The 26,250-nt window shown below is 37.5% G+C and overlaps 2 protein-coding genes across 6 annotated transcripts in view; one reads left to right on the forward strand and one right to left on the reverse strand.

Moving 5' to 3' along the window:
• Positions 1 to 197: 197 nt before the first annotated feature.
• LOC131770168 (uncharacterized) overlaps positions 198 to 26,250 on the reverse strand; it is a 34,643-nt gene continuing 8,590 nt past the window's right edge. The window contains exons 1-4 of one of the 4 annotated variants that reach the window (XM_066160114.1): positions 6,105 to 6,182; positions 5,009 to 5,473; positions 3,530 to 4,000; positions 199 to 2,607 (exon numbers count right to left, since the gene is read on the reverse strand). In XM_066160114.1, the coding sequence (XP_066016211.1) occupies positions 2,507 to 2,607; positions 3,530 to 4,000; positions 5,009 to 5,473; positions 6,105 to 6,162 (1,095 nt within the window). In that variant the 5' untranslated portion in view covers positions 6,163 to 6,182 and the 3' untranslated portion in view covers positions 199 to 2,506. Of the gene's footprint in view, positions 2,608 to 3,529; positions 4,001 to 5,008; positions 5,474 to 5,629; positions 5,651 to 6,104; positions 6,183 to 26,250 lie in introns of those variants that run through there. The other 3 variants (XM_066160115.1, XM_066160113.1, XM_066160112.1) reach the window with 3 other exon arrangements.
• On the forward strand, positions 20,559 to 25,779 carry LOC136277678 (uncharacterized). 2 transcript variants are annotated; one of them, XM_066160116.1, is made up of 6 exons: positions 20,559 to 20,678; positions 21,413 to 21,463; positions 22,842 to 23,174; positions 23,531 to 23,629; positions 24,484 to 24,591; positions 25,011 to 25,779. In XM_066160116.1, the coding sequence occupies exons 1-6, from the start codon at positions 20,618 to 20,620 to the stop codon at positions 25,058 to 25,060; spliced, it is 702 nt and encodes a 233-aa protein (XP_066016213.1). In that variant the 5' UTR covers positions 20,559 to 20,617; the 3' UTR covers positions 25,061 to 25,779. The 2 variants fall into 2 exon arrangements, with proteins under 2 accessions (XP_066016213.1, XP_066016214.1); XM_066160117.1 differs by lacking the exon at positions 20,559 to 20,678 and adding an exon at positions 21,084 to 21,147.

Below are 26,250 nucleotides of genomic sequence, written 5' to 3' on the forward strand. Positions count from 1 at the left end.
AGAATGTCAGAATTAAAAAAAAATTGAATAACAAGATCAAAATGAATGAAAAATGTAGTTACAGCCTATGGTGGTCCATGTGTTAAACTGGTGGTTTTATAATTTAAAATGTTCCTGACTTTTTATCATTTTAAAATTTTACTGACTTAGCATGAAGTTCAATGACTTTTTCCTCCCACAAATTTTCCTAATTGCAAAGGCAGCAAATCTGCCAAGAGAATATTTCTATAGCAACTGTGATTATCATATAACTTTTATTATCAATGTTGCAGAGTAATGACCTTCATTGTTTAAAACAAAATAATTTCCCCTTTAGATTTTATCTGACTCTTCCTTAAAAAAAAACTATTTTTTTGTAAGAAGTTTGAAAAATATATTAATGAGAGAGCATCAGAACATGAAATCTGAAGCAAGGTCTGAGGTGTTGATGCCTCATGGAGACTCAAAATTTTTTTTTGTCCCACGCTCATGATGATGAAAAACATCTTTCTCTATTTAAAAAATTTCTTACAATTTAAGGAATTTGTTCATAGTTGAACAACTGAGTATTTTCACAGATGATAGGAATATATTACACTTTCAGTATCCATATAAAGTTATTCCAGCCAACTACTGTGACAATAAATAATTAAAAGTAGTTCAATCATTCACCTCTGACCACAGTTAAATCATTCTGAAACTGTTACCACATTTATTTTTATTTATTACATCCATTTTGAAATCACTTGTGTTCCCTGAAATCTGATTGGCTCTCAACGGTGTTATTTATTCACAAATTGCACCATTTTAATTTCCCCAGCCAAAGCCAGACAGCTTTACTAAAGCACAGCAACTAATTAAATTTCAACCCTTGTTTAAAGAATCAATCAAATTTCAGGAAAATAAGACGACTTTTGGAACTTTTTAGAAACCAGCTCAATACCACTGGATCAGGCTATAAAACTTGTACTAAGCAACTGAGTGTCCTGATTTCAAAATAGATGCAATAAAGTGGTAATTGCACTTTGTGCTGTTCAAACTTTAGTCTAAAATCATACTAATGTGATTTTAAATTAAAGTAACCCTTAGCTTAACCTGATAAATGTGGTGGAAAGGATGAGACAACTCACTGATTATCAAGTCTTTCCTACAAACAAAAATGGGTTGATCTGCTCTCAAAGTTTATGTTAGCTTTGACTAATGTAACATTACAATAATTTATCATAATGATAATACAATCAAAACCAGATTGAATTTGAACAACTTTTAAATATTTTGGATACTGCATTCCATGACAGGAATAAATGGTTACAAAAGTATCCATGTGACAAATTATGATTTGCAACATGTTTTCTCCTGTGTTTCAGTGAGTCATCCTCTTAAAACATTTAACTATACATCTAGTTTCTCCCAATCAAATCACAAGCTAGATCAAGTATCAAAAATGCATGGAAGTTTTGTTAAAAATAGTTCCATATTTGGATTGAAGTATTTCTCAAAATCAACCCTGAGACTTGGAGCCTTCAACAATTGGTTCATATGTCAGCGTGCATTCATTGAGATATGAAGCACACGGGTAGTTTGGAGAGCACAAAAGATGCATAAGAGTTGCTTGAGGCATAGCCAAGAGCAACTCTGGCTTCTTGAGTGCTCTCCAAACTTCCCAAGGGGCTTCATACCAAGGAATATGAAGCACACTCACCCAATTGAATTTGATTAGACAAATTTACTAACATGTTATAATGTAATTTTAACCCTACTTCTCCCCAGTAACAAATTTAAACAAGAAGTTCCACCTTGACATGAGTTTTGAGAACTTGACAATCAACTGTCAAAATATAAGAAGATGATGAGGAAGCCCACAGTACCAACCCTGTAACCCTTTGGCCCCAAAGAGTGACCAGCATCTAATTTCTCCTTTCAGTATCACCCCTGATCACAAACTTAAGTCACAAGAATAAAGGAAATGATTAAATTCTCCTTGCAAGCACAGTTAATAATGTATAGAGAACAGTATGGAGAATGTGCATATTGATGTTTAGGTTTCAAGGGTTAACTTACAGTAGTTTCTAAAGATTTGAATCATATTCACAAGTTTACAAGATGTGGACTCTGCAATTTGCCATTAAATAAATAAATAAATAAATAAAATGGAAAAAAAAATAGATGGGAATTTAGCAATTGACATTTGCAGCTTTTCTTGTTCACTTTTCCGGGTCAAATTGAAATTTGGAATGTTAGCTTTTGTGGAGGAAGAAAAACCAAAGGACCTGCAGAAAAACCCCTAGAGTGGGGGCAAGAACCAACAGTGCTAGCACTGTTCCCTTGATTGGTACATCGGTGTATTGGTATAAGTTAGTCAGAATAAACTCTTGCAGTTTTTAGTAATTAATTGCCTTTCATAAAAAGGTGGAACTTCTCATTTCATTGTTAAACTATGGTAATTCCTACTGTTCATTTAACCTGTCCATCAATGTGTTGGTGGGATTTTCAGCAACATCTGCTGCATGATTTTGGAGTCTTTTTGTTACTGCTGAACCATGCATGCAATGCAGAGCATGATTACCACAGGTATTAAAAATGTGGCTGCAGCAGTTGGCACAGCCTGATTAGTTGAAGTTCCTTTTCCTAAAAATATCAAAAAGCGATGACAAGAAAAAACAAATTAGAGAGACCTTCTAGGATAAAAATTGCCCCCAAGTAATCAGTTGATAGTCACTAAGCAATTTTCAACAACCATATTTTTGACCTAAAAAAAAGAAGGCAAGTTAATATTATGAAGTTAGTCATTTCTTCAGTCTATAAATTTCTTAATTATGTCATTTCTGAGTAGTTGAAGTTAAAATTTTTAATTATTGGTATTGAATGATTTGAGATGCATTGTCATGTTGTTGTGTTGCTGTAAAAAAGAACTATGCATGGTCGGTTGGTCAAAATTGTCACTTCCAGAAAGCTAGTAAACAATGCATATCATTTTTATAGCCATTTCCATGGTTGATACATTTAATAAAGATTAGTTACAAAAATTCTTCTTGTACACTCATTGACTGATCATCTCTTAAGCCCAGAAACCCATTTAAGTTTAATAAGTGTGACAAACCAGTCATTCAAGAAACAGAAAGTTACATAAAAAAAGTGTCATCAGTGTTTGTTTTTTGTTGCAATTGTTGTTTTGTTTAATGTGCTTTTAGTGAATTTTTGTTACATTTTTGTTGTTGCTTTCTTTCATCAAATTTTTTAGGTTGGGTCATGAGGGCCACTCAAAGTTAAAAAGTCCTATAGAATTGCAACCATATATCCAAGCCAACATTTTAAGAAGTGTATGGAGTACAATGAAGGGAATTAATATTTTGATCATGAAAGTGATCAATTGCTAGTGATTCCTAGAGAAAATTCCACTTGTGGACCATTGTTAGGAACTGTTCAGTAGATCATTCCATTTGTTACAATATTAATTTAATGAATTGACATTAATGACTTTTATGATAAAAAATAGCTCTTCCACTTCATCTACAGGTAATAAAATTAGGCAACTAAGGAGGGTACTTACCCTGTGTCTTTGTGTAATTCAGGTAATAATGTTGATCGTGCCAATGTTCTGTTTTATTTTTGTCATGAGAAGTCACGACAAAAACAAGTTTATGTACAGCGATTGCATTTCCTCCTAGTGTTGTCTTTGAGAGACGGAGAGTGAATTCTGTAGAAACTTGCACCTGGCCGGTTGAGGTATGGTTTACTTCACTCTTCATAAGGATATGGGCTTCCTCCAATTCAAAATCCCTAACCACTATCAGGTTCACCCTAGCCTCAAACACTCCAGCAGAATTGGGAAGTAGGGAAACGAGGCTGTCGCCATTTTTTTCAAATTCTGCAAAGATATAGAGCTGGACTTCATCCACCGAAATGGTGGCATTCGAGAGTACCATAACATTCATTATTGTTAAGTCACGTTGACCTTCCGTCACCTGAATGTTTTCAGGTGGAAAGGTGTAATTTCCATCGTCGTTCCTCACACCTTGCCCTATAATCAGATAGCATAAATATCTCCTTAGCTCAAAGTTAAAAAGTCCTGCGGTACAGTTGACCACGCATGTTAAAAGTAGCACCTTGTACGGACGCCTGTATGGTGTCAAGTCCAATTTTTTTCAGCTTGATGGGTTACTACTACCATTTTGTAATATATAGATTTAGCCAAGCCTAAAAGCGGAGCTTGCATTTTTTTTTTCCCCGCACATCCCAAGGGCACAACGCCTTGCCCCAGCCAGGACTAGAACATGGGTCGACTGACTCAGAGCCCAGTGTACTGACCACTGGACTACTGGACAAAACCATGGTGTTGGCATGCCCACGGTACAGTTGACCACACATGTTAAAAGTAGAACCTTGTATGGTCGGTCATACAGTGGTACAGTTGTAAGTCCAAATTTTTTTGGCTTGATGGGTTACTACTACCATTTTGTACAATTAGGGGGCTACGCTCTGCGAGCTCCACAATTAATTTGATAAATTGACATTAATGACTTTTATGATTAAAAATAGCTCTTCCAATTCATCTGCAGGTAATAATAAGTACATCTTGCGATAAATTTGTTAACAATTTGTGGCAAAATAGTTTTAGCTCCAATGAAATACAACACCTTCAACACCCAACACTCCAATTTGATGTTCTTCTTATTAATATATGATGCCACAATGAACCTATTCACACAGTGCTCTACTGCTACATTATATCTTAATCATTTATTACACTAAAGGGCAAATGAGAAGAGCAGCATTTGGGATTAGAATTTTTCCCCTCAAAGAAAAAAGTGTAAAACCATCCTGATGTCATGTCTACAGTAGTATTCATGTTTGTTTTGTCAATCTTAAATATAAGGAGTGTACTTTGTAAGTACTTATCTAATTTATCTAACTTATCTAAACATATCCAGTTAAGAGGTATCTATTGTCTTAATTTAAATCATAAAATCACCTTGTGTAAAAATAGGGGGCAGTCAACGTAAATTAAGCAACTAAAGAGGGTACTTACCCTTTGTGTACTCCAGGGAATACATTTGATCGTGCCGATGTTCTGTTTTATTTTTGTCGTGAGAAGTCACAACAAAAACAAGTTTATGTACAACGATTGCATTTCCTCCTAGTGTGGTCTTTGAGAGGCGGAGAGTGAATTCTGTAGAAACTTGCACCTGGCCGGTTGAGGTAACATTTACTTCACTTTTCATAAGGATATCAGCTTCTTCCAATTCGAAATTACCAACCACTATCGGGTTCACCCTAGCCTCAAACACTCCAGCAGAATTGGGAAGTAGGGAAACGAGGCTACCGCTTTTATTTTCGGATTCTGCGTAGATATAGAGCTGGACTTCGTCCACCGAAATGATGGCATTCGTGAGTACCATAACATTCATTATTGTTAAGTTGTGTTGACTTTTCGTTACCTGGATGGTTTCAGTAGGGAAGGTGTAACTTCCATCGTCGTTCCTCACACCTTGCCCTACAATCATAAAGCGTACGTAATTTTAATTAAAACTCCTTTGATGTACTAAGTTAGCTTGATTTTTAATGTACGAGATCAAGCCATGTGGGATATCACTACGAAAAATGCTGACTAATCATACCAGTATATGAGTAAAACTAGCAGGTTCTTAACCGTCCGTGCACGAAGTATGGAACAAAAAATTGATCACAATCAAAGCGTACGGATGCATGGTTGTTTTAACACGAGCGTTTTGTGTGTGTGCCGACTAGAGTACGAGTGTTGTTGTCAATCTCACTCGACTTGATCGTTTTCTGTGCGAGCCGAATGGAGTACTAGACTTGAAGTCAATCTTACTTAGCATATGCGTTCCCTGTGTGCTGAATAGAGTTCGAGTGTTGTGGTCAATCTCACTCGACATGTGCGTTTACCGTGAGTGCCGAATAGAGTGTGCAAGACTTGAGGCAATCTTGCTTGACATGTGCGTTTCTAAGCGTGCCGAATAGAGTGCAACAAGTCATGCTCACTTGACGTGTGAGATTTCTGCGAGTGCGACACTTGAATTCAATCTTAATTAAAACGTGCGTTTTCTGTGCGCGCCGCATAGAGTTCGAGACTTGTATAAATATAAAACTAAAAGGTTCCTCACCGTCCGTGCACGAAGTATGGAAAAAAACATAGATCACAATCAAAGCGTACGGATGCATGGTTGTTTAGATTCTGTTCCTAACAAACGAGCATGTATCATCGGGTACCATACTCTCACGGTTATATTCATAATTTATGACTGATTATGCAATCGAAACCATGTTGTCACCCAATATTTGTCACGCAAACTACAGATTCGTTGAACCGCGTAAGCCTTTACAGGAATATCATAGCACCCAGCAACTGGGTACGGTAATTGACTAGAAATCCGCTTTGCTAAATAACATTTGGCCATTTTTTGTTCCCCTTGCACCATTTTCAAGACAATATTCACCTCCCTAGTTGACTGTAATTTCTTACACTTATTTCCAAAACGTTATCGGTTTTGGGCGCAGGCTCTTGAGGAATAAGAGTCATGGCGAAATTATAAGAGTATGCATGGGAATACTTACGACCGCTCTTACGAATATATAATAAGTCAAATTCTTAATAAAAAAAGTACCTCACCTTACAGAGCATCGCTTGTTAGCTGACCGCTTACTATGTTGAAAAGAACTCATTTTTGCGAAGTATCCACTTTTAAGTTTACTATGCCAGTGACGGCGTGGTCTTGAGTCAATTTCGAGCCCAGGGTCATTTTGGCACCCTGTCAGTGGTATGGTTGCCAAATAATAATTACTTATCACGTAAACTGCGGTGTTATACAAGGATTTCCGGCCTTGAGGAAAGTGCTAAATTGAAGTCCCCTTCTGTGGAAGTTCTTGCAAGGTTTCGCAAACTGTTCAGGAGGTTGTCTTTCTTGTCTTTGTTAATGCCATTCTTTGAGTTGTTGATCTACTGTACCCATGCTTGTTCTCGATGGAAATCACAAATATACACAAGACAGCCTGGAACAGTTATAAAACTGAGTTGTAAAATCTCTCTGATAAGAGAATACATGCTGCCAACCATTTCAGCTAACACAAGGCCTATTGTATGCTAAAAATTAAACTACCAACGAAGGGCGCCTAGCATGACCTGTGAGCCATGGAGTAAAAATAATAATACTATTACTACTACTACTACTAAAAATAATACTAATAATGCTAATAATAATAATAATACTAGTAATTTATTATTATCATTGTTGTTATTGGAAGATTTGCAACTAGCCGATTTTGGCCGTGTACCTGAAAGACTTCTTCTGTCGGTAAGGACAAAGTCAATAAATGAGAATTTTGTAAATCGAAAATTACGACCATTGTTGTATTTGTAATCATGATTCAACGCATTTTTCCATCTTAAGAGTCAGCGCCAACGCACTCTATGATTGTTATTCGAGAATTGTTGATTCATTTTACTTTCATTCATTAATGAAGTCGACTTTTCTTCCCAGTGAAGGGCTATTGTGTTTATATGATAAACAAAATAATACATGGTTGCTTGTAGATATGGAATTTCTCTTCTCGTGTTCAACATCTCACTCGTGAGCTATCGAGTTAAACACTCGAAGAGTAATTCCATATCTACACACGCCCATGTATTATTCTCTATCTCTGGCATAATCGATTAATGGTTTTACTGACGATTGAGTCTGCGAATAAGGCAGAAATGAACATTTTGTCGGCACGAGATACGACAAGGCCTTGGCCTAAGGCCCGAGCATCATGGGTAATGATGCGGTGGTGTATAAGGGGAAGTGTAGCACGTGATGTCCATCTAGGCCTCCAACCTTCCACCTTTGGCTAATGCCAAATTTATTTTTTTTTTGAAAACTTATTTTGTTTGAATGTGAAGCCTCGTAGAGTTTGGGCCATGGTTCCTACCAAGATTTCCTGGCATATTTTTCTCCACAGGAGTTTTTTCTGGCAGGTCTCTTTCTGGCCGTCGTACTACCATAGTAGTGTCCTTGTAAACGGTTGCCCATCTCTGTTAATCCCTACTTGGTGAAGTTAACATGTTAGTGTGTATACCTAATTTTGAATGTGTAGGGAATTTATTGTATATCAGGATTGTATATGGTATATCAGTTGCGAGTGTATGTATGTATGCCTCGGGCAATATATGCCTCGGGTTGGTTCTCGGCAGGCTTCCCTAAATAAACTTATTTGGTTTACACTACTTTGTTATTTGTTGTGTAGTGGAGACAAAATATTCAGTTTTTTCGATTGGTTAATAGGAAAACAATAGACTCCACACAGGAAGTGCGATTTACAGAAGAGATTGATCGGAGTAAGTAGAGCATTAACAACGATAAGTTTGAATTGTTTTTACTGTTGTTGTTGTTGTTGTTGTTGCTGTTGTTGTTGTTTTTTTTTTTGTGTGAAAGTTTTCACTTGTAAACTGCCTGTCGATGCGTGAGAAAACATCCACCATGAGCCCCTGCGCGCTGCAATGGCGGGAAGCTGTTCTTCATGGAACGATGGATTGCTGTCATTATTGTCAGAGACGTATAGGTAGAAATTAATCATTATATTAATTTGTTTTGAGAGAAAAGCACAGAAAAGAAGGAATCGTTGAGGTCCTGCGAGCGTACGGGAATGTACTAGAGTAAAAGAGTTCAACATCAGAATAGCCTAGTGATGAGTATCAAAGAAGAAATCGAGAAGCCTAAATATGTAAATAAATCGCGAAGAAAAGGGTTCCGTTCTTAAAAAAAAAACAGAAATAAGGTCTTTTGCCATCCAAAGCCCTTCTCAGGCCACAGTTTCACTATCTGCTTTACCGCAAGTAAACTACTCAAGAGATCCGTTATACCCACGTCTCGGGTACTCCAAGAAGACACTTCTGATGGAAACACTGAGGTAATCGTTTCATATTTATCTACGAATCTTGCAACACATTCAATCTGCTCTTTCTATCACCTATACTTTAACACTAATTTGAGGGCCCCCAATAGGGTTCTTCGATCCCGCGATCCCGACTCAAATTCTCACAATCCCGTAATCCCGACGGTTTATACCGGCCAATCCCGATCATGCAGTTTTCTCTAAGTCTTATTCCTAGCCCTAGCAGAGCCATTTCGGTGGGTGATGATTTTTTCAATCAGCATTGATCTGTTGAAGTCTATGGTCACCGTAAGGCGTAATTTCGCGACTCGGGCAATTTTGGAAAATTTTGAAAACTCTCGTGCAATTAATCCTTAATAGTACTTGGCCTCATGTGATTACCTATACAAATTCTCGACATCGAATATCGGTCCTAGGTTCGTTTAAGTGATTATTTCCCGAATCCCGCACCTCAAAATCGCCGATACTCGTGTCCCGTTCATGATAGCAATCCCGCATCTCTCCCCTCTTGCTTTAAATTCCCGGAACCCGGCCTCTAAATAAGCCCGATTCCGGATCCCGAAAAACCTACTGGGGACTCTCTAATTTAACCAAGCAGTCAACAGGGATTGAAATACTTGAGAAGGCTGGCCATCGAAATCCTGAGGTCCCTAAGTATGAAGGTTTACATAATGCTACATTTACAGCTAGTTTGCATCGTGATAAGCATTTTTTTTTCACAATTACAATACACGTGTGTCATTTAAAATTCTATGCGTTGGTTGGATTGCCTGAGCAATCAACCATCAAGCTGTTGTGGTTATGTCTTTCTAGTATTGAAGGGAAAAGTAATGTTCGTTTGAGAGTAACGAGCTAGAACGTAAATATATTTTTTGTCCAATTTATTACGATCAGAAACATTCACCAGAGTTTAATTCATTCTAAATGAAATATTTACCAATATATGGAGAGTTACATTCTGTTTACATTTGGTTAAAAGAACATGCAAATACGTGTAATACATGCAATTAAGAAAGGATGAAGCATATATGTTATGAGTTGCATCGCAAACAAGCCTTTCAAGCTGCAAAAGCAAAAATTATTATGTTGCTACCTACTTCTATTGTCAAAGCATGTGCCAAATACCAGTTTCTGGACGAGACTGAAAAACAGTGCAGAAGCCTATGTGTGCAGAAACCTGGGACTGCTGGCTTTTATGTCTTACATGTAACAAGGAATAGTACCAAGTCTTCCCTTGAAGATTTCAGTTGGAGCAGCTTATTAAAGAAATGAGAGGTTGAGCTCCTGACTTGCTTGATTTCATGGCCACTGTGAGTGTACTATTGTACAAGAAGATGGAGGTCAAGTACATTGTGTGTGATATATGATTATGCAATGAATACCCAATGCTGGGAGCTGAACCTTGTACAAAAACTCATTACTATCATTCTTGGTATTAAACACTCCAATTGTAAGGTGAGTATCATTTTAGTTACTACAAGCAATATCTGAAACATAGAACTTGAGCTAAAAGTTGTAACAGACTGAAAGAAATAATTTTACGTTACCTTTCTTTTCAGTGAAGCTATGATATAATTTTGACCTTGAAACATCACAAGCTTAAAAATTGCAAAATTTGCACCTTCCAAATGTTTTTTTTCTTCATAAACAAAACCAACCCCTAGCTTGAAAACCTGGAAACAGCGTAAAAGCTGCGTGAAAGGCTGTCGCTTATTCCTTTTTTTTTTTCACTTCCAAACTTCCAGGAGCACTAGGAGGTGCACTAGAAAAAATCTCGGAATTTTCTTCTGGTTTATAAATTACATTTTTGATTAGTTACGAAGAATCGCAAGTTCACGTACACAAAGGTAATTTGTTCTTTTTTTCTGCTGGCGTAGCGGACCGCGTGCTCTGTTTTGAGCACGCACAGAAGTCAACAGGAAGCAATAACTAAACAGTGTAGACATGCGCAGTTAAAACCGGAATCCCACGATTTCTGCGATTATCCCAGAGGTCATTATTTGACGACCAAACCTCTGATAAGTAGCCAAAATTACTCTGGGCTCGAGATTGTGTGGTCTCTGGCGAGGCACAACACAGCGTACACAGCGGTCAAATGATTGCACGTGCGCACTGTCATGAATAAATTGCTTTTGAAATCATGGAGAATCAAAGTAAGACGTAGTTTTCGCAGTTGTCAAGGAAAGTTCGAAGTTTCTAAGGCCGAGACTTATTTACATTGTTGTTCTGTACTAAACCCACTGTGTTAGTTTACACTCTCGTACTTTTCATCACACTTTGCACGGCGGCGTGATGAAGTCGTCCGTAAACTTGCCGTGCTGGCTGTAGCTATTCTTTGTTGTGTTCATGGTGGATGAATGCTAATTGAATGCGTAATACCTATCACTACCACGATGCAGTCACATAGCAGTGATAGTGTGTAATTACAAACTAAAATAACGAAAACCCTGGTTTTGGTAAAAACGATCTGCGATTGCAGATTATCAAAGGCGCTATCGAAAATATCTACATGCATTCTCAGTTACGAAACAGAACCATTCGTAACTTGTTCTTTAAGTTGCAAAATCCTTCGCTATGTCCCTGTAAAAAGATATCAAAACTTATCTCTCAAATGAAGTAAGAGATGATCGTATCAGCTCAACCGTTTGAAGTTTAACCTCACAACCTGTGTGTGCCTAATACGAGACTTGAAGCAATCTTGCTTGACATGTGTTAAAAGACAAAATTGGCATCTAGCAAGAATTTTCATTATAGGTGATTTTTTACTTATTTGAACGTGAAAATAAATGGAAATAATATATTATCATAAGCCATTCAGTAAACATTGTAATAAGCCACTGAGTTGATCATTTCTCATTTCTTTTGGCGGTCTTACCTTACAGGTGGAGTTTGGCCCCTTTTTGTATCTTTCTTATTATGATCGTGAATTTGACATGGAGACAGATGTTTTTGGGTAAATAGCAGTTTTCAGTAAACATTGTAATAAGCCAGCTGATCATTTCTCATTCCTTTTGGCGGTCTTACCTTACAGGTGGAGTTTATTATCTCTTAAGATATCTTTTCAAGTATGGTTTTAATTCCTTTGGTGAGTTTATTATAATTTTTATATTGTCAATCTTGTTTTTGTTTCGCTCGACCTTGACCGTAAGACTGAGGAATTTAAGGTGGAAGGTCGTTTTGTAAAGCGTGAAAATCGCGAAGGTATCTACTTAGTATGTGAACTCCACTCTGCGTAGCTTAGCGTGATTCGCCAGTTAAGTAGTGTAAAAACATAACGAAGGTTAGAGATTGACAGCTCAGTAAGCGTCAACTTTATAAGCGGTGCCCAACCTTTCCTTGAGAGATCAGAGCTAGTCCACGTTGTATTAACTTGCGTAATAAAAGAGGGAATAAAAGAAATAGGCAACTGAACGACGAGTGTTAGGAAGTTTCTTCTAACACATGTGCGTTTTCTGTGCGTGCCGAATAGAGAACGAGACTTTTAGTCAACCTTAATTGACATGTACGTTTTTTGAGCGCACCGATTAGAGTGCGACAAGTCATGCTCACTTGACGTGTGAGGTTTCTGTGTGAGCGACACTTGAAGTCAATCTTACTTGAGATGAGCGTTTTCTGTGCGCGCCGAATAGAGTTCAAGACTTGTGGTCAATCCCCTTTAACCGTTGTGCGTTTTCTGTGCGCGCCGAATATAGTGCGAAACTTGAGGCAATCTTACTTGACATGTTCGTTTCTGTGCGTGCCGAATAAAGTGCGAGACTCAAGCCAAACTTCCTTGACATGTGCGTTTCTGTACGTGCCAAACAGAGTACGAATGTTGTTGTCAATCTCACTTAACATGTGAGATTGCTGTGCGTGCCGAATAGAGTACGAGACTTGAAGTCAGCCTTACTTAACACGAGCGTTTTGTGCGCGTGCCGAATAGAGTACGAGCGTTGTAGTCAATCTCACTCGACTTGTGCGTTTTCTGTGCGTGCCAAATGGAGTACGAAACTGGAAGTCAATCTTACTTAACATGTGCGTTCCCTGTGTGCCGAATAGAGTACGAGTGTTGTGGTCAAGAGTGCTGGGCTAGATGGTGTTTTTTTGTCAGGCTTATGTCAACCCATTTGGCTCCACACATGTTAGCTCTCATTAATACTCCGTAGGGTTGCAGGTGTGGGGCTGTATGTGGAGTCAATATTATGATGAAATTAACTATACCCTTAAAGGTGGCTCTCTAAAGTTTGTTAGAGTCACCAATTGTTTTTAGTGATGTACTGTATAATCGTGGGTGAACATTTTACAACCATTTATACAAAGTCGAAACTTTTATACAAAAGAATCAAGCCTGTTAATTATTTTCACTGTAACTGTCTTTTTTGGAAGTAACTTGGGGTAAACAATGGGCCAAAATTAAAGGGTGCCATCAGAGGATATATGGTTGCAATTCTGTGGGGCTTTTTAACTCTGAGCTGCTCTCATGACTCAACCTAAAAATCTTATCTCATAAAATTGGATGAAAGAAAGTAACAACAAAAATGCAACAAAATTCACTGAAAGCAAATTAAACAAAACAACAATTGCAACAAAAGTAAACACCAATGACAGTGGAGCTCGCGCAGCCCCATAGTTATAAAAAATAGTAGTAACCCATCAAGCCGAAAAAAATTTGGATTTACGACCGCACAGGGTGCTACTTTTAACATGCGTGGTCAACTGTACCGCGGGCACGCCAATGCCACGGCTTTGTCCAGTAGTCTAGTGGTCATTGCACTGGGCTCCGAGTCAGACGACCTGGGTTTTAGTCCTGGCTAGGGCAAGGCGTTGTGCCCTTGAGACGTACGAGAAAAAAAAAATGCTAGCTCCGCTTTTAGGCTTGGGAAAATCTATATATTACTTTTTTATGTAACTTTCTGTTTCTTGAATGAACGTGCATGACTGACTTGTCACACTTGTTAAACTTACATGGATTTCTGGACTTCAGAGATAATCAGTCAGTGAGTATGCAAAAACTATTTGCTTAACTAATTAGCTTCGTTAAATGTATCAACCCTAAGGCAAGACGACAAGGAATCGCGTTAGGCAACTTCCGCACTCAATTGCTACTTCAGGCCCTGCAGAGAAACATAGGCACCATCACGGCTGCTAAATATGGACAGTGGTACAGATTTATGCAAACGTACATTCCAAGATGTTTAAATAATGAAGAAATTGAAGGATAATTACAAAACATTACATTACAGTACACTGTAATCGAACAATTTTGAAATTTCTTTTTCCCTAGTTGATTGTTATTACTACACACGTTTGTCAGTTCACGTTAATGATTGACCATATCGAATAAACGATTGTATGAAGGTGCAATTGAATGTACGTCTCTATGCAAATTGTATTATTGAATGTCTCTAATACGCAATTGATTGTCATACTATGCAATTGATTTTCTATTGGTATTAATGATCAACCATTACGCGAGATTGAAAGTATATTTGTTCTGTTTGATTGTTCAAAGGTGCAATTGTTCATCCGTTGATACTATTGAATGTTAATACATATGGAAATAGCATACTTCCAAGTCGCCATAAATCTTTTCTTTCATCTTGCCCTGTCAGCTTGCAGTTGGTCCGTGATAAATTTTTCCGTTGCCGTGTTTACTCGTATAGATTAAAAACATGTTGTGAAAGTTTTTGTCCGGAAACGATGATGGATCTTCCAGTGTTATATTCAATAAACTTATTATCTCACCACTGTATTGACGTGTAGCTCTTGTTTTAGATGCTGTGGGGGTCAATACTCATGGGTCAAATAAATCAGTATTGTTTTATTGAAACTTCATGCGCAGTACGAAACCTTTTGTCACCTGGCTTGACTGGCTTTATTGTAGCGCTATTTTAGCCGAGGTAGAGAATTTCAAAATGTGTAGGATTTGCTAGAAAATTTAGCACGACTGAAAAGTTTTGGTCATTGTGAGCAATGAGCTATTATGCCGTCGATATGGAACTTCGTCAAATGAAAGATCTGCCATTGAACATTAATTTGAAAGAGGATTTCGTTATGATACTATTGTTAAGTTTTTAGAAAAAGATGCGATGAAGGGCCTTCGATTTCACGTTCAATTATCTCCCAAACTTCGTGCTCTAAATAAACTTCATTTCTCTTTCTCAACCCAAAGTCACGCAACCTTCTCTTTAGAGTCCTTAAGTTCATAGAAATGCCATGATATTTTTCTAAAAACTGAACAATACATCGACGGCAGAATAGCTAATTGCTCACAAATTCTTTCCCAAGTTTGTTGCAGAACATCGAAATACACTTGGTACAGTTAAGTCCGTTCGCGTAGTGACTCCAAAACGACTAAGTGCAACCTAGTGCGACACGATGTACTGTATCGTGACGAAATGCTGACTACCGGCACAAGTGTCACGTGACACAATATTTTTCTCGATTTGCGAAAATTTTCTGGAATTTTGGAAAGATTCCTGGATCGTAAACTATTTTTAATTTTCATGAAGGTTATTGGTGGATCTGCGAATAAAACCAGGATTTAAAATTGTTTTCTCGATTTGACAATCTTTTCAAAAGCGATTTTTCTTAAAGATATCGATTCTAAATATTTTTTCGGATTTGCAAAATATTTTTGGATTGTCCCTTTTCGGCTTCCGTACAAAACGATGCAAAAGCAATGATTGGAGAATCCATACGAGGGCAGTTTTATACCCAGACATTCCACGGCCAAGCGGTTGTACTACGTTTCAGTTACACGGTAGAATCTGAGGACGAGATTATTACGAGGGAATACCCACCCCACCCCTCTCCAAGATCTAGTCAAAGCTCAATTCCCCCTAGTCGACGTCGAATTTGACCATTCCTCGCTTATGTTTTGCGAACTGAGTAAATCCGCTTCAACATCAGTTCTTTCCAGAGAATTTCTCGTACGTACTTTATCCGATTTTTCATTAAATCCGATTCAATCGACCTCTTTAAAAAATTAACTTAAAATTCCGTCAGAAAGATTGCAAGTTAATCCAATTTTTTGCCCCCATGATATCAATCACTTGCACGGAAGAGCCTCTAGCTTTCAAAATTCGCTTCGTGCGACATGGAGATTGAAAATATGTATGTTTGACACTGAAGAAATGTAAAATGGTTTTCGTGTTTACATAGCCTGATGTAAACACTTGGGAGGTTGGGAGAACACTCGATAAGCTGGAAACCACTCCGCTTCGTGTCGTGGTTTCCTACGCTTATCTCATGTTCTCCCAACCTCCCAAGTGTTTACATCAGGCTATGTAAACACGGAAACCATTTTACACTTCTTTTATAAAATAACAAATGAAAGAGGAACGAAAACCGTGTTTACATACGCTCATGTAAAATGGTTTTATGGCCAATCAGAGCGCGCGTACTATTTGAATTGTTTTATAAAAAAACTTTCACTATGAAATATGACACCGCTGGTCAGATTTCCGACTGATATCGCTAAGATTTCCCAGCTAACGCTTTTCTCATCAAAATTCCCCACAGATTACCCCAGAACTTTAAAAAACTATCCTCGCTATTACCCCTCTCAAAAAGGGTAGAAACATCTCGATTGTTGAAACACTTACGAGACGAGCTTAACTAAAAAATCGCGGTGGCGTGGAGATCACAAGTTTTCCCAGGCCGAAGGTCGATCTAACGAGTCTCGATATTTCACGATAAGCAAGGTCAATAATTATTTTATCAGTCACCCGTTTTTCTTCAGAAATCGGCTGGAAGCGAGCCACTTCCCTGCGTGGAGCGTGGAGATGGCATCGCGCATGACCAGACTATTATTTGTAAGGCATTCTGACATTTGTTTCCATCAACCATGTGACCGATAAAGACGAGGATTCTGGGAACGAGCATGTCTGTCAGACCTCGTCGTTTACGTAGCGACGTCTTTGGTTTTTCCAGTAGATAATAGTCGGTGTGCCAGTTCTTCGAAAAACGTGGCCACCCTGCTTCTGTCGTTCAAGAGGGCCACCACCGCACCCCACAAATTGAGCGACAGTCAGCACTACAAACGGTACACATTTCACCTTCGTAATGTACAATCACGCATGCAGTTAAATTCGTTCATTCTAAGAAACTTTTAAATTCCTTCAAAATGATCCCCAACCTCCACTAATTTCATTCAGACGCGACAAAAACATAAGCTGCTTTTAGGTCAGAATTTCATTGCAAACTAATGAATAAAGTTTCTAAAGAAATTGCGGTACTGCGTTGGTGGGAGAGTATAACAGGGTAAATTGGTGTTATCGACTAAGTTGACAACGTAATTTGGACACCGTAAAGCGTTTGAAAGCTGACGTTCCGAGCAAAATTCGCTAACTAAGTCAACTTTACCCTTAACAACAGTTGTTTAAATATTGCCTTTATAGTCACTACTATTATTGTACAAGCGATTGTAATGTTGGTTTGAGCTGCGCTAAGAGTACCATTTGTGTAACCTGCGTTACGACGTTCTTTTTTTGTTTGTTTATCAGTCCCCTCGCGGCTTCGTAGCTTGCTCAGGTTCTCCCCAATGAAACCACCAGCTACGAAAACTAGTTTGCCACCTCGCATGAAAATCGCCTTTTAGTCCACAACAAATTCTAAAGGAAGCTCGAGTTATCGCTTCAATAACGTCTATTTTTCCCTGAAATCGGTGACAACCTGACAATTTTATTCGCCGATCGCAGCAGATTTGATGGCCGGTAAAAACGCTGATATCTGACATGCCAGATCAGCGATTTTATAGGTTGTAGCGAAAACGAAGACCCAGAAAACCAAGAACGAAGACCTCATTCTTCATGATCTTGAGACAGGAAGTGGGCGTCACGCTCTATGGCTTTACCGATGAAAAACAGTTAAAAGCTTGGCACCTCTGCTCGCAACGTGATCATTCATCAGTTAAAAAAGAGCTGAATAGATATGGATTGGGCCATTCGGGAAAATTTTTGGACCATTTTATTTTCACCATTTATTATTAGGTAGGGGTGGGTAGGTATATTTCTTTATTTTGTTGTCACGCTAATGCAAAACAGGCATCGAAACACTGGCTGAAATGGTAGAGTAGGATATGAGCTATCGCCGGAATAGCAAACCATCTTCATTAAATCATTACTTATGCCGTTCATTGTCTAGCGTGGTTAAGTTATGGAAAAGATTGTGGCCGAGGCAAGTAGAAGCTGGATGCTAAAGTGCTTGTTGCGAAAAACATCACCGAAGGGAAGGCGGATGGGGGGCCGAAAATTTCTTCAAACTTTCCGGTTTGGAAGAGAGAACTCCACAGGTCGGAAGGATGAATCGGTCATTCCACCACTTGTGTGGATTGGATCAATCTATGCGTCGGCTATGAGAAGAAAGATAATTTAGTGTTAACAACTGAGTTAAAAACGTAAATTAGTCACCGTAAAGGGTAAAAAAGCTGACGTTTCGAGCGTTAGCCCTTCGTCAGAGCGATAGACGAAGGGCTAACGTTACGTTTTCAACTCAGTTGTTAATACTAAATTACCTGCTATACTCTCCCACCGACGCAGCACCACAGTTTCTTTAGAAACTTACCCCTTTATTCATATGAGAAGAAAGAATTGCGCCATTAAACCACGAAATGCAAATCTATAATTTGAAAAGTTATCTGGCGTTGTAGCTATGCTGTTCTAAAGGTGTCGTCAATTTACATCGTCGATGAATAATTTGAATGGGTGACTAACACTTTCCCTCACTGTTCGACAGAAAATTGGAAGCGTCAAGCATTCGAATTCTCCATCAAACACAAAAAACAAACTCATGCCATTTTCCATTTTTAAATAGAAAAGCTTCGATGATGGTATGACTCCATAAAAAAACAGTTATGTTTAGTAATAGTCGTTATTATTTGCTGGGTAGTCTTTCGTATGCAATCCACACTAGAGGTGAACTGACCGATCTATCCTTCCAACCGGTGAAGTTTTCCAAACAGATTCTCGTTTCCCAAATTTCAGATTTTCATTTCGCTGATTATAGATCTCTCATTTCGCAACTTACATATTTCCTTTTAGTTTCGTTTCGTTTCGTTTCGCAAATTACATAATTGTATAGCTTCTGAAACATAATATGTAATCAGCTTTTGTTTATTTTAAAATCAAAGTATGTGTGAAAGAGATAAGAGTTTAAAAGTGTATCTTAAAAGCGAGAACTGTCTTGTTTTAGAAGATTGCTTTGTACGAGTGTACCCAGAACGTCTTGAAAGCTGTAAACGTTGAATTTGTGAGAGCGCTTGTCAATCTCAGGACAAAAAATTCCATGATCTCTGTTGTCTGTCGTCCACTGATAAGATCGCTGACAAAAACTATTACTGAAATAAATTTTGTAATGATTTTCTTCACAAAGGGAAATTCTAAGCAACTGGTGGGTGATTCGCAATTTGTAGATAAAATGATAACCTTTAAGCAACATTTATCACTGGCACAAGTCGATCGAAATTAACTGTAGATTCAAATTGCGGTGATATATTTATCAACAATGTGTGTGAAATAAGTAAGGAACCCACACTGCCGCTTTTCTCTTCCAGATTTTAATTCTCTTTTTGAGATCCTCTCGCGTGCACAACAAATTATATCTCAGACTGACTAAAAAAAACTACCTTGATCAAAACGTAAGCTGATTGGCTGTAAAGATTTTCCAGACAAAAGATAAACAAGCTAATTCATCAGAGCAGACCAGACCAGACTTGAGAGCAGACAGACGTACGCTCGATTTCCGGCCAGACATTCCACAATCTTTACATCAGCTAAGCTTAGCTCCAATAAATACTAATTATCCTGTTTCCGACAAATGTTTAACAGCTCGCTTGTGTGTTTCGATGCCTGTTTTACATTTGCACGAAAACAAAGTAAAGAAATATACCTGCCCAACCCTCCCCAAACATTTTGACTAAAAAAGGAATCAATGGTAAAAAATCGATTTGAATAATTTGTATGAGCCTGCAAAATTTCCGTCAATCAAGAGCCTTTATTATACAACCACCTTCCCCCCCCCTCCACCACAGATGAAAAATATACCTATTCACCCTTCTCTAAGAATTAGTGTTAAAAAAAAAATTGGCGAAAAAAATGGCCAAAATTTAGCTTAATAGTTCTAAGGTCCAGTTAATATTTACTCTGTGTTTCAGGGCCCAGGGAAGCTGGGCTGACAAAATTTGTTTAGCTCCACCGAAAGTCTCGAAAAAATTTGTTTCTGCCAAATTTTCAATTCGTCAATCGGGGGAGTGATGACAAACCACAAAATATTTGTGAAACACATCACATGGATGTACAAATTCGGCGTAGAAAATCGTTAGGCATATCGGCAAAGGTTTGGAGTAACCACAAGTGAAAATCGAAATGAATAGCCGATGAAAATATATATCGTTTCGATTTTCATCGTGAATTGGATGAGTATAATATTAAGACAAGCTTTTGGCAGAAAATGTTTTATATCTATTGAGGAAATTTAATGGAAAATTGGCAATCATTAAAAAATCGCTTCTGATTCTGTAGTTAAGGGCGCTTCGGTGATCTCACGTTGCTTTTGAAATGAATGCGATTGTATGTTGCAGTTGCGAGGTCTGTTGATTGGTTGAAAATTGAACATCTGTCAAATAAAGATCAAAAGGATTATTCTAGAACCCTTGTAGAACCTTCTAGAGCCTCACTCTTGGGTTACGTCATACGTGTATAGGGTTATAAATTTCCTTGTTGTGAAATTTTAGCCCTCTTTTCGCTCGTTCCTGTGGAGTGAAGACATGGCTTCTACGCTAAAAACAATTATCTTTGGGCTCAGTGCTTTCATATACATCTGTGTAGGTGAGTGTTCATTGTAAATAGCGAGTACTCGCGGTATTTTTTATTCGATTATTTTCGCTTTAGCTGGCTTTGAGTATACAATGTTTAGTAAGTCGAACCAGCGCCACCAAGGAGAGAGGTTTATAAGCTCGGTAGGAAAAATTTCCACACAGCCCCATGTTCATAAAGGCTTTAATACGCTATTATCTTACTTGACCTGCTGTTATTGATCGCCTGTATTCGACCGAACGAAGGGAAATATTATTGAGAATGCCAAGCACATGGTGTTACTGTCACATGACTGTGAAACCCCTCTCAACACTACATGCGCAATCAGTTTTCCAGCTATCCACTCATCATTTCAATGATTGATTACCGTTAAACTACTCAAAGCTGACTCAAATACTGCTGTTTAGTGATTTTCCAACAATTTGGTTACTTTGCTAAGAACGGCTGTAAAGTAGACTCTATTGGGATCTACTTAATATGGGTATTTCGTAGGAGTTAGATCAGTAATCTGTTCCTATTTTAACTGTGTTATCGACTAGTTGTTTCATATAAGTAGAACTACCCCATCACAAAGGGTATGATACTTGGAGTTGGGTTTAAGTATGTCCACAGGGTTAACGTTAAGGGACCCGTAAAAGACCTTGGTAACACAATGTTTATCTCATATTTACTTCTTTATCCGCAGTTCACCTGTGGATGATTTCCTTTAATGTTCACAGTCGCAATGTTTTCCATTTACTTCCCAGGTGTGATGGGACAAGGTGCTGTCAAGCCTGCAGCTGTTCAAAACTTTTCTGGCAAGTTCACAACTACATTTTTGTTTAAAATTCATCTCACTAGCACTGATTTGCTAAGGCATATATAAATGTTTGATGTCAAGCTCAATTCTATGTCCATTAATTAACTTTAACCCTTCAACTCCCATTGGTGAGGAAGACAAAAGTTCTCCTTACAATATCAAAATAACATCAAGAAGACAAGAGATGAGAATTAAGAAAAATATCAACCAAAATTCTCCAAACTAACTTCAGAAGAATTGTATGGCAGACAGTAGGGAGAATTACCAATCAGATCTTGGGAGTGAAAGGGTTAAATGTGAACCTACGTTTCCTTTTTGCACCTATCAGTCCTTCTGTGCATTTACAAAGACTTAGCTGTAGCCCACTACCAGACTGCCTTTCAATCATGCTCCAGCTAGGCATCAGCCATTACCATCAAAGAAGGGCCTTTATATGATTATATAACTCATGTTTTTTACCTACGTATAATTAAACTGAAAATGACTGTGGTGTTAAAAGCATACCCTCTCCACCACTTTTCTTTGGATATGCAACTGATAGTAACTTATTCTCTTACAAGACAGTTTCTGGACTGTGTCTTGTATGTACCAAGGTTTAAATTGCCTTATTTGCTTCAAATGAACATGCTTTTGGGAGCATATTAATTTCCCAGAGTCTCATTGTGGGTTTCTTCTTAGAGAAGGGCAAGGGAGGTTACCAAAAACAAAAAACTTTGTGGAGGCTGCCAGAATAAGTGAATACCTGATATACTATAGGCATCTTTTTGTTGAAGATCACTAATTTTTCCTTGATGTAAATATATTTGGTTAAAGCTTTGGGACAGAATACTGTTTTCTATACATTTTCTACAATATTCACAAGGAGAATTTGTTTCACAATCAAGATCTTCTTTAGGTGGTGATCATTTCATTTATTCTTGTAGCCTTAATGAGTAATGCAGGGATGATATTCTCAGGAGAAATTAGATGCTAGTCACTCTTAGGGGTTGCAGGGTTAAAGATTTTGGACAGAAATGATAGGGTGCCAACATGCAAGTTTTTAGCTTTTTGCATGTGTTATTATAAACAGGAAATGGTGTGCAATGTTATGCTGGCAAACCACCTTAAAACAGGATTACAGTGTTACATGTGGTCAATTAATTACAATGTCATGTACATTTTTGCACAGAAATGCTACTTAATATGAATCGGTGATTTCATAGGTTTTATTTTGGGAAAGTGGGAGAAAAGAGGGTGTGTTTCAGAGGGGATGGGTGGGGCTAATCAGAGAGGGCATGTTAGTTATTGAATGAATTTCAAAGCTGGGTAAATCAAGTAAGTGACAGAAAATATTTTTGATAAATTATTTGGTAAACCTTCAAAATTTTCTTCAACAGTTCCTCTAGGAGGAACATGGAATATACAACTCCACATAACAGACCCAAGGGTAAATTACATCTACCTCAAAAGAGAGGGTAGAAACCATTCTGAAAATCGCCTCATAAAGCTTAACAAAGGTGAATCTGGAAATGGCACATGTTACAAACCGGCACCTGAATGCCACAAGTATTACAGTCTTCACCACATTGGAGAAAATGTTATACAAATCACAATTAGACTACTTTTAAAGTCGATGGAGGGTGTTTATGGACTGTACAACTTCTGCTATTGGGGCAACCACAACTGTACCAGAGATGGGGCTATTAAAACATTTGGGTTAATCATTGAAGGTAAAGTCAGATGGTTTACTTATTTTAAGATAATTCATTTGTTGTTAGAATACCCCAGTGGTCACTTAGTACATTGTCTTACCCTAAATGTGATGCAAAAATTGACCATACCATAATTTGTTTCCAATAAATGCAGATGATCCCAATTTTTGGCCAAGAGTGAGCTATTGTAGTTTGAGATGGACAAGTAGCTTAGCCTATATGGGGTATTAGCAGAAGTTAACAATAAGTAATTTCCATTGAAATTGTACACTTGCAGTGACCTCATGCAATTTTCTTCATATAGTTATGGACCACAAAGTTCTACTATTCCTATAAACGGCACTGAGAAAACCTTCTCATTTTCCTAATTGCAGATGAGCAAAACACTCCACAAGGAGAAAAAGAAAATATGACAGAGGAAAGTCCCACACAAGTGGTTTTCACTGGATCTGTGGTGAACATTCTTCAATCAGGTTAGGTAATGCTTAATTGAGCCAAATGCAAATCATCAACTTCTGCAGAAAAAGATTTTGCAAACGCATGCTGTTTTAAATACAGTATTTGTTGTGTTAGTTTATTTTTACCACAAAAAGTCAGTAAAGTTCATGTAATCATGAGTTTCATTAGCCCTTTTATTAACTTGCAAGACCTGATGAATTACATGTATTCTTCCTCTATGACCAGTCTGTATATTTTGCTGTAAATTAGTTGGAAAATTGTATGGTGTTAATCATCATCATGATAAGTTCACCCTCTTTCTACCTTGTCACTATATTCTCATCAGCTCAGAGGTTGCATAAAAAAAATTGTTAAAATTTGATCAGTCATCGCATGTTTAATGGTCTTTTAATTAATTCTGGGAAAGAAATACCCTAATCCAATCACTTTACAAAAGTATAATCAACATGCTTACTAATATAGGTACTTTTCCTTTTACTTTCGGCCAAGGTAATATCTTTGATAATGATCATTGTGCATACTGGTTTTTTCAACAGACAGCTTGAGAGTGATACTCTGCAAAAATGGAGCCTAACATTGACCATACTATAATTTGTTGCCAATAAACACAGATGATCCCAATTTTTGACCAAGAATGAGCTATTGTAGTTTGTGATGGACAAGTAGCTTAGCCTATATGGGATATTAGCTGTAGTTAACAATAACTAATTTTAGCTGTAGTTAACAATAACTAATTTCCAAAGAAATTGTACACTTGGAGTGCCCTCATACAGTTTGCTTTCCTACATTTATGGAAGAGATGAAACCCCAAAGTTCTTTTATTCCTTTAAACTTCACCGAGAAAATCTTCCTATTTTCATAATTTCAGATGAGCAAAACACTCCACAAGGAAAAAAAGGAAATACTTCTGAGAAAAGCCCCACACAAGTGGTTTTCACTGGATCTGCAATGAACATTCAACAATCACCTTGGTTAGGTAATGCTAATTTGAGCCATATGCAAATCCTCAGCTTCTGCAGAAAAATATTTTGTTTTTAGGCCAATGCATGCTGTTTTAAATACAGTGTAAGTTGTTTTATCATTCTTACCACAAAAAGCCAGCAAAGTTCATGTCATGAATTTCATTACTCCTTTAATTAACTTACAAGACCTGTATTCTTAACCTATGGCCAGTGGACAAATTTTGCTGTAAATTAGTTGGGAAATTGTGTGGTGTTAGTTATCATCATGATAACACCCTTGTTCTACCTTGTTACACTATTCTCATCAGCTCAGTGTTTGCCTTAAAAAAATTGGTCAAATTTGATTAATCATCGTTTGTACCATAATCTTATCACTTTCCATAAGTATAATCAACATGCTTACTTATATGGTGACTTTTCTTTTTACTTTCAGCAAAGTTAACATCTGTGTCAATGGTTGTTGTGCTATACTGGGTTTTTTAACTGACAGCTTAAGATTGATAATCTGCAAAAAGGAGCCAGATTAAAATTTGAGGACAGGCAGGTTCACTGATTTGGCTCAAATTTTGCATGACTGTACAGTGTAAACTTGGGTAGAGGTTATTGTTATCACAAAATGGATACTGTATTTAAAGGTTAAAATTTATTTTTTTGTGGGAAATAGCTGCTCACTGCAATTTGGAGCCCATCTGGGCATGAATTTCCTTTTCTTTCTCATTTATGTATCTGTTTTTGCTATAAAACAAATCTGCAACTCTTCTTCTGTGTTTTGAATGTTAAATTTTGTAGAAAATATAAAGGGAAGGGTTTAAACCCACCATTCAATTTACTCAGTTTTAAGAGTTTTAAGATTCCTGAGATTTTACAGGTGTTGTTTAAAAGCCTCTCCCTTGAACCAGTTACCAAAGCTTACAAAGTACAGTTGCATAAATTAGTTTTATAGAAATATTTGTACAGGTTTCATTCGCTTTTGGTCAAAATACATAGTAACAAATGTTACTGACAACCTTTTCTTGCTGTCAGCTGGTGCATGAAAGCCAAGTTAGGAAGCTTTTAAAGATAGACATGCTTGAACATGAGTTAGTGTTATAAAAAGTAGACTTTTTTTGGTAGTGTTGATGTAAAAAGTGTTCTGTAGTCTTTAGGTATATGTAGGAGCATTTTTAATAGGAAATAAATTTTGCTTAACTTTTGATTAAAAAGGAGAGAATTGTTGGTCAATAGTGAATCCACTCTGGGTGAACATAACTATTGGAGAGGGGAGTAGTAAAGGCAGAGTTGTTTTTCAAAATTAGCAAAGGACTTGCCTACAACCTGACATTCATCATTTCCTCCATTACTTTGGAGAGGTATCCCTGAAGGTGCAAGCTAGGGATTTGTAAAAGTATGCTGGTGACCATCAGTTATGTCATTCTATGTAATGTCAAATACCTTTTTGGTATTTAAAATAGTGAAATACCACAAAGGGCTTTAGCAATTTCCTCTGTTAAGGGAGTAGTATGTCACAAAGCTACCAAAAAAAACACATGCAAAGCTTATCTAGATTATTACTAAGTCTAAGTTGTTAGTAACTTTGAAAGGTTATCCTGATCTCACTGGCACAAAAACAAAACACCAGTCATAAGGAAGGGCAATTCTTCCATGTAGGACCTTCAAACTTGTGTCTGAGTAAA

The sequence above is a fragment of the Pocillopora verrucosa genome, chromosome 13, assembly GCF_036669915.1.
Source record: "Pocillopora verrucosa isolate sample1 chromosome 13, ASM3666991v2, whole genome shotgun sequence".
Lineage (NCBI taxonomy): Eukaryota > Metazoa > Cnidaria > Anthozoa > Scleractinia > Pocilloporidae > Pocillopora > Pocillopora verrucosa.

Bases quoted from the DNA above. Each gene is read 5' to 3' on its own strand.
- LOC136277678 (XM_066160116.1), top strand. From the start codon at position 20,618: ATGGCTTCTACGCTAAAAACAATTATCTTTGGGCTCAGTGCTTTCATA. The intron at 21,464-22,841 runs GCAAGTTCACAA...TTTCTTCAACAG, and splicing joins AGCTGTTCAAAACTTTTCTG to TTCCTCTAGGAGGAACATGG. The intron at 23,630-24,483 runs GTTAGGTAATGC...TCATAATTTCAG, and splicing joins GGTGAACATTCTTCAATCAG to ATGAGCAAAACACTCCACAA.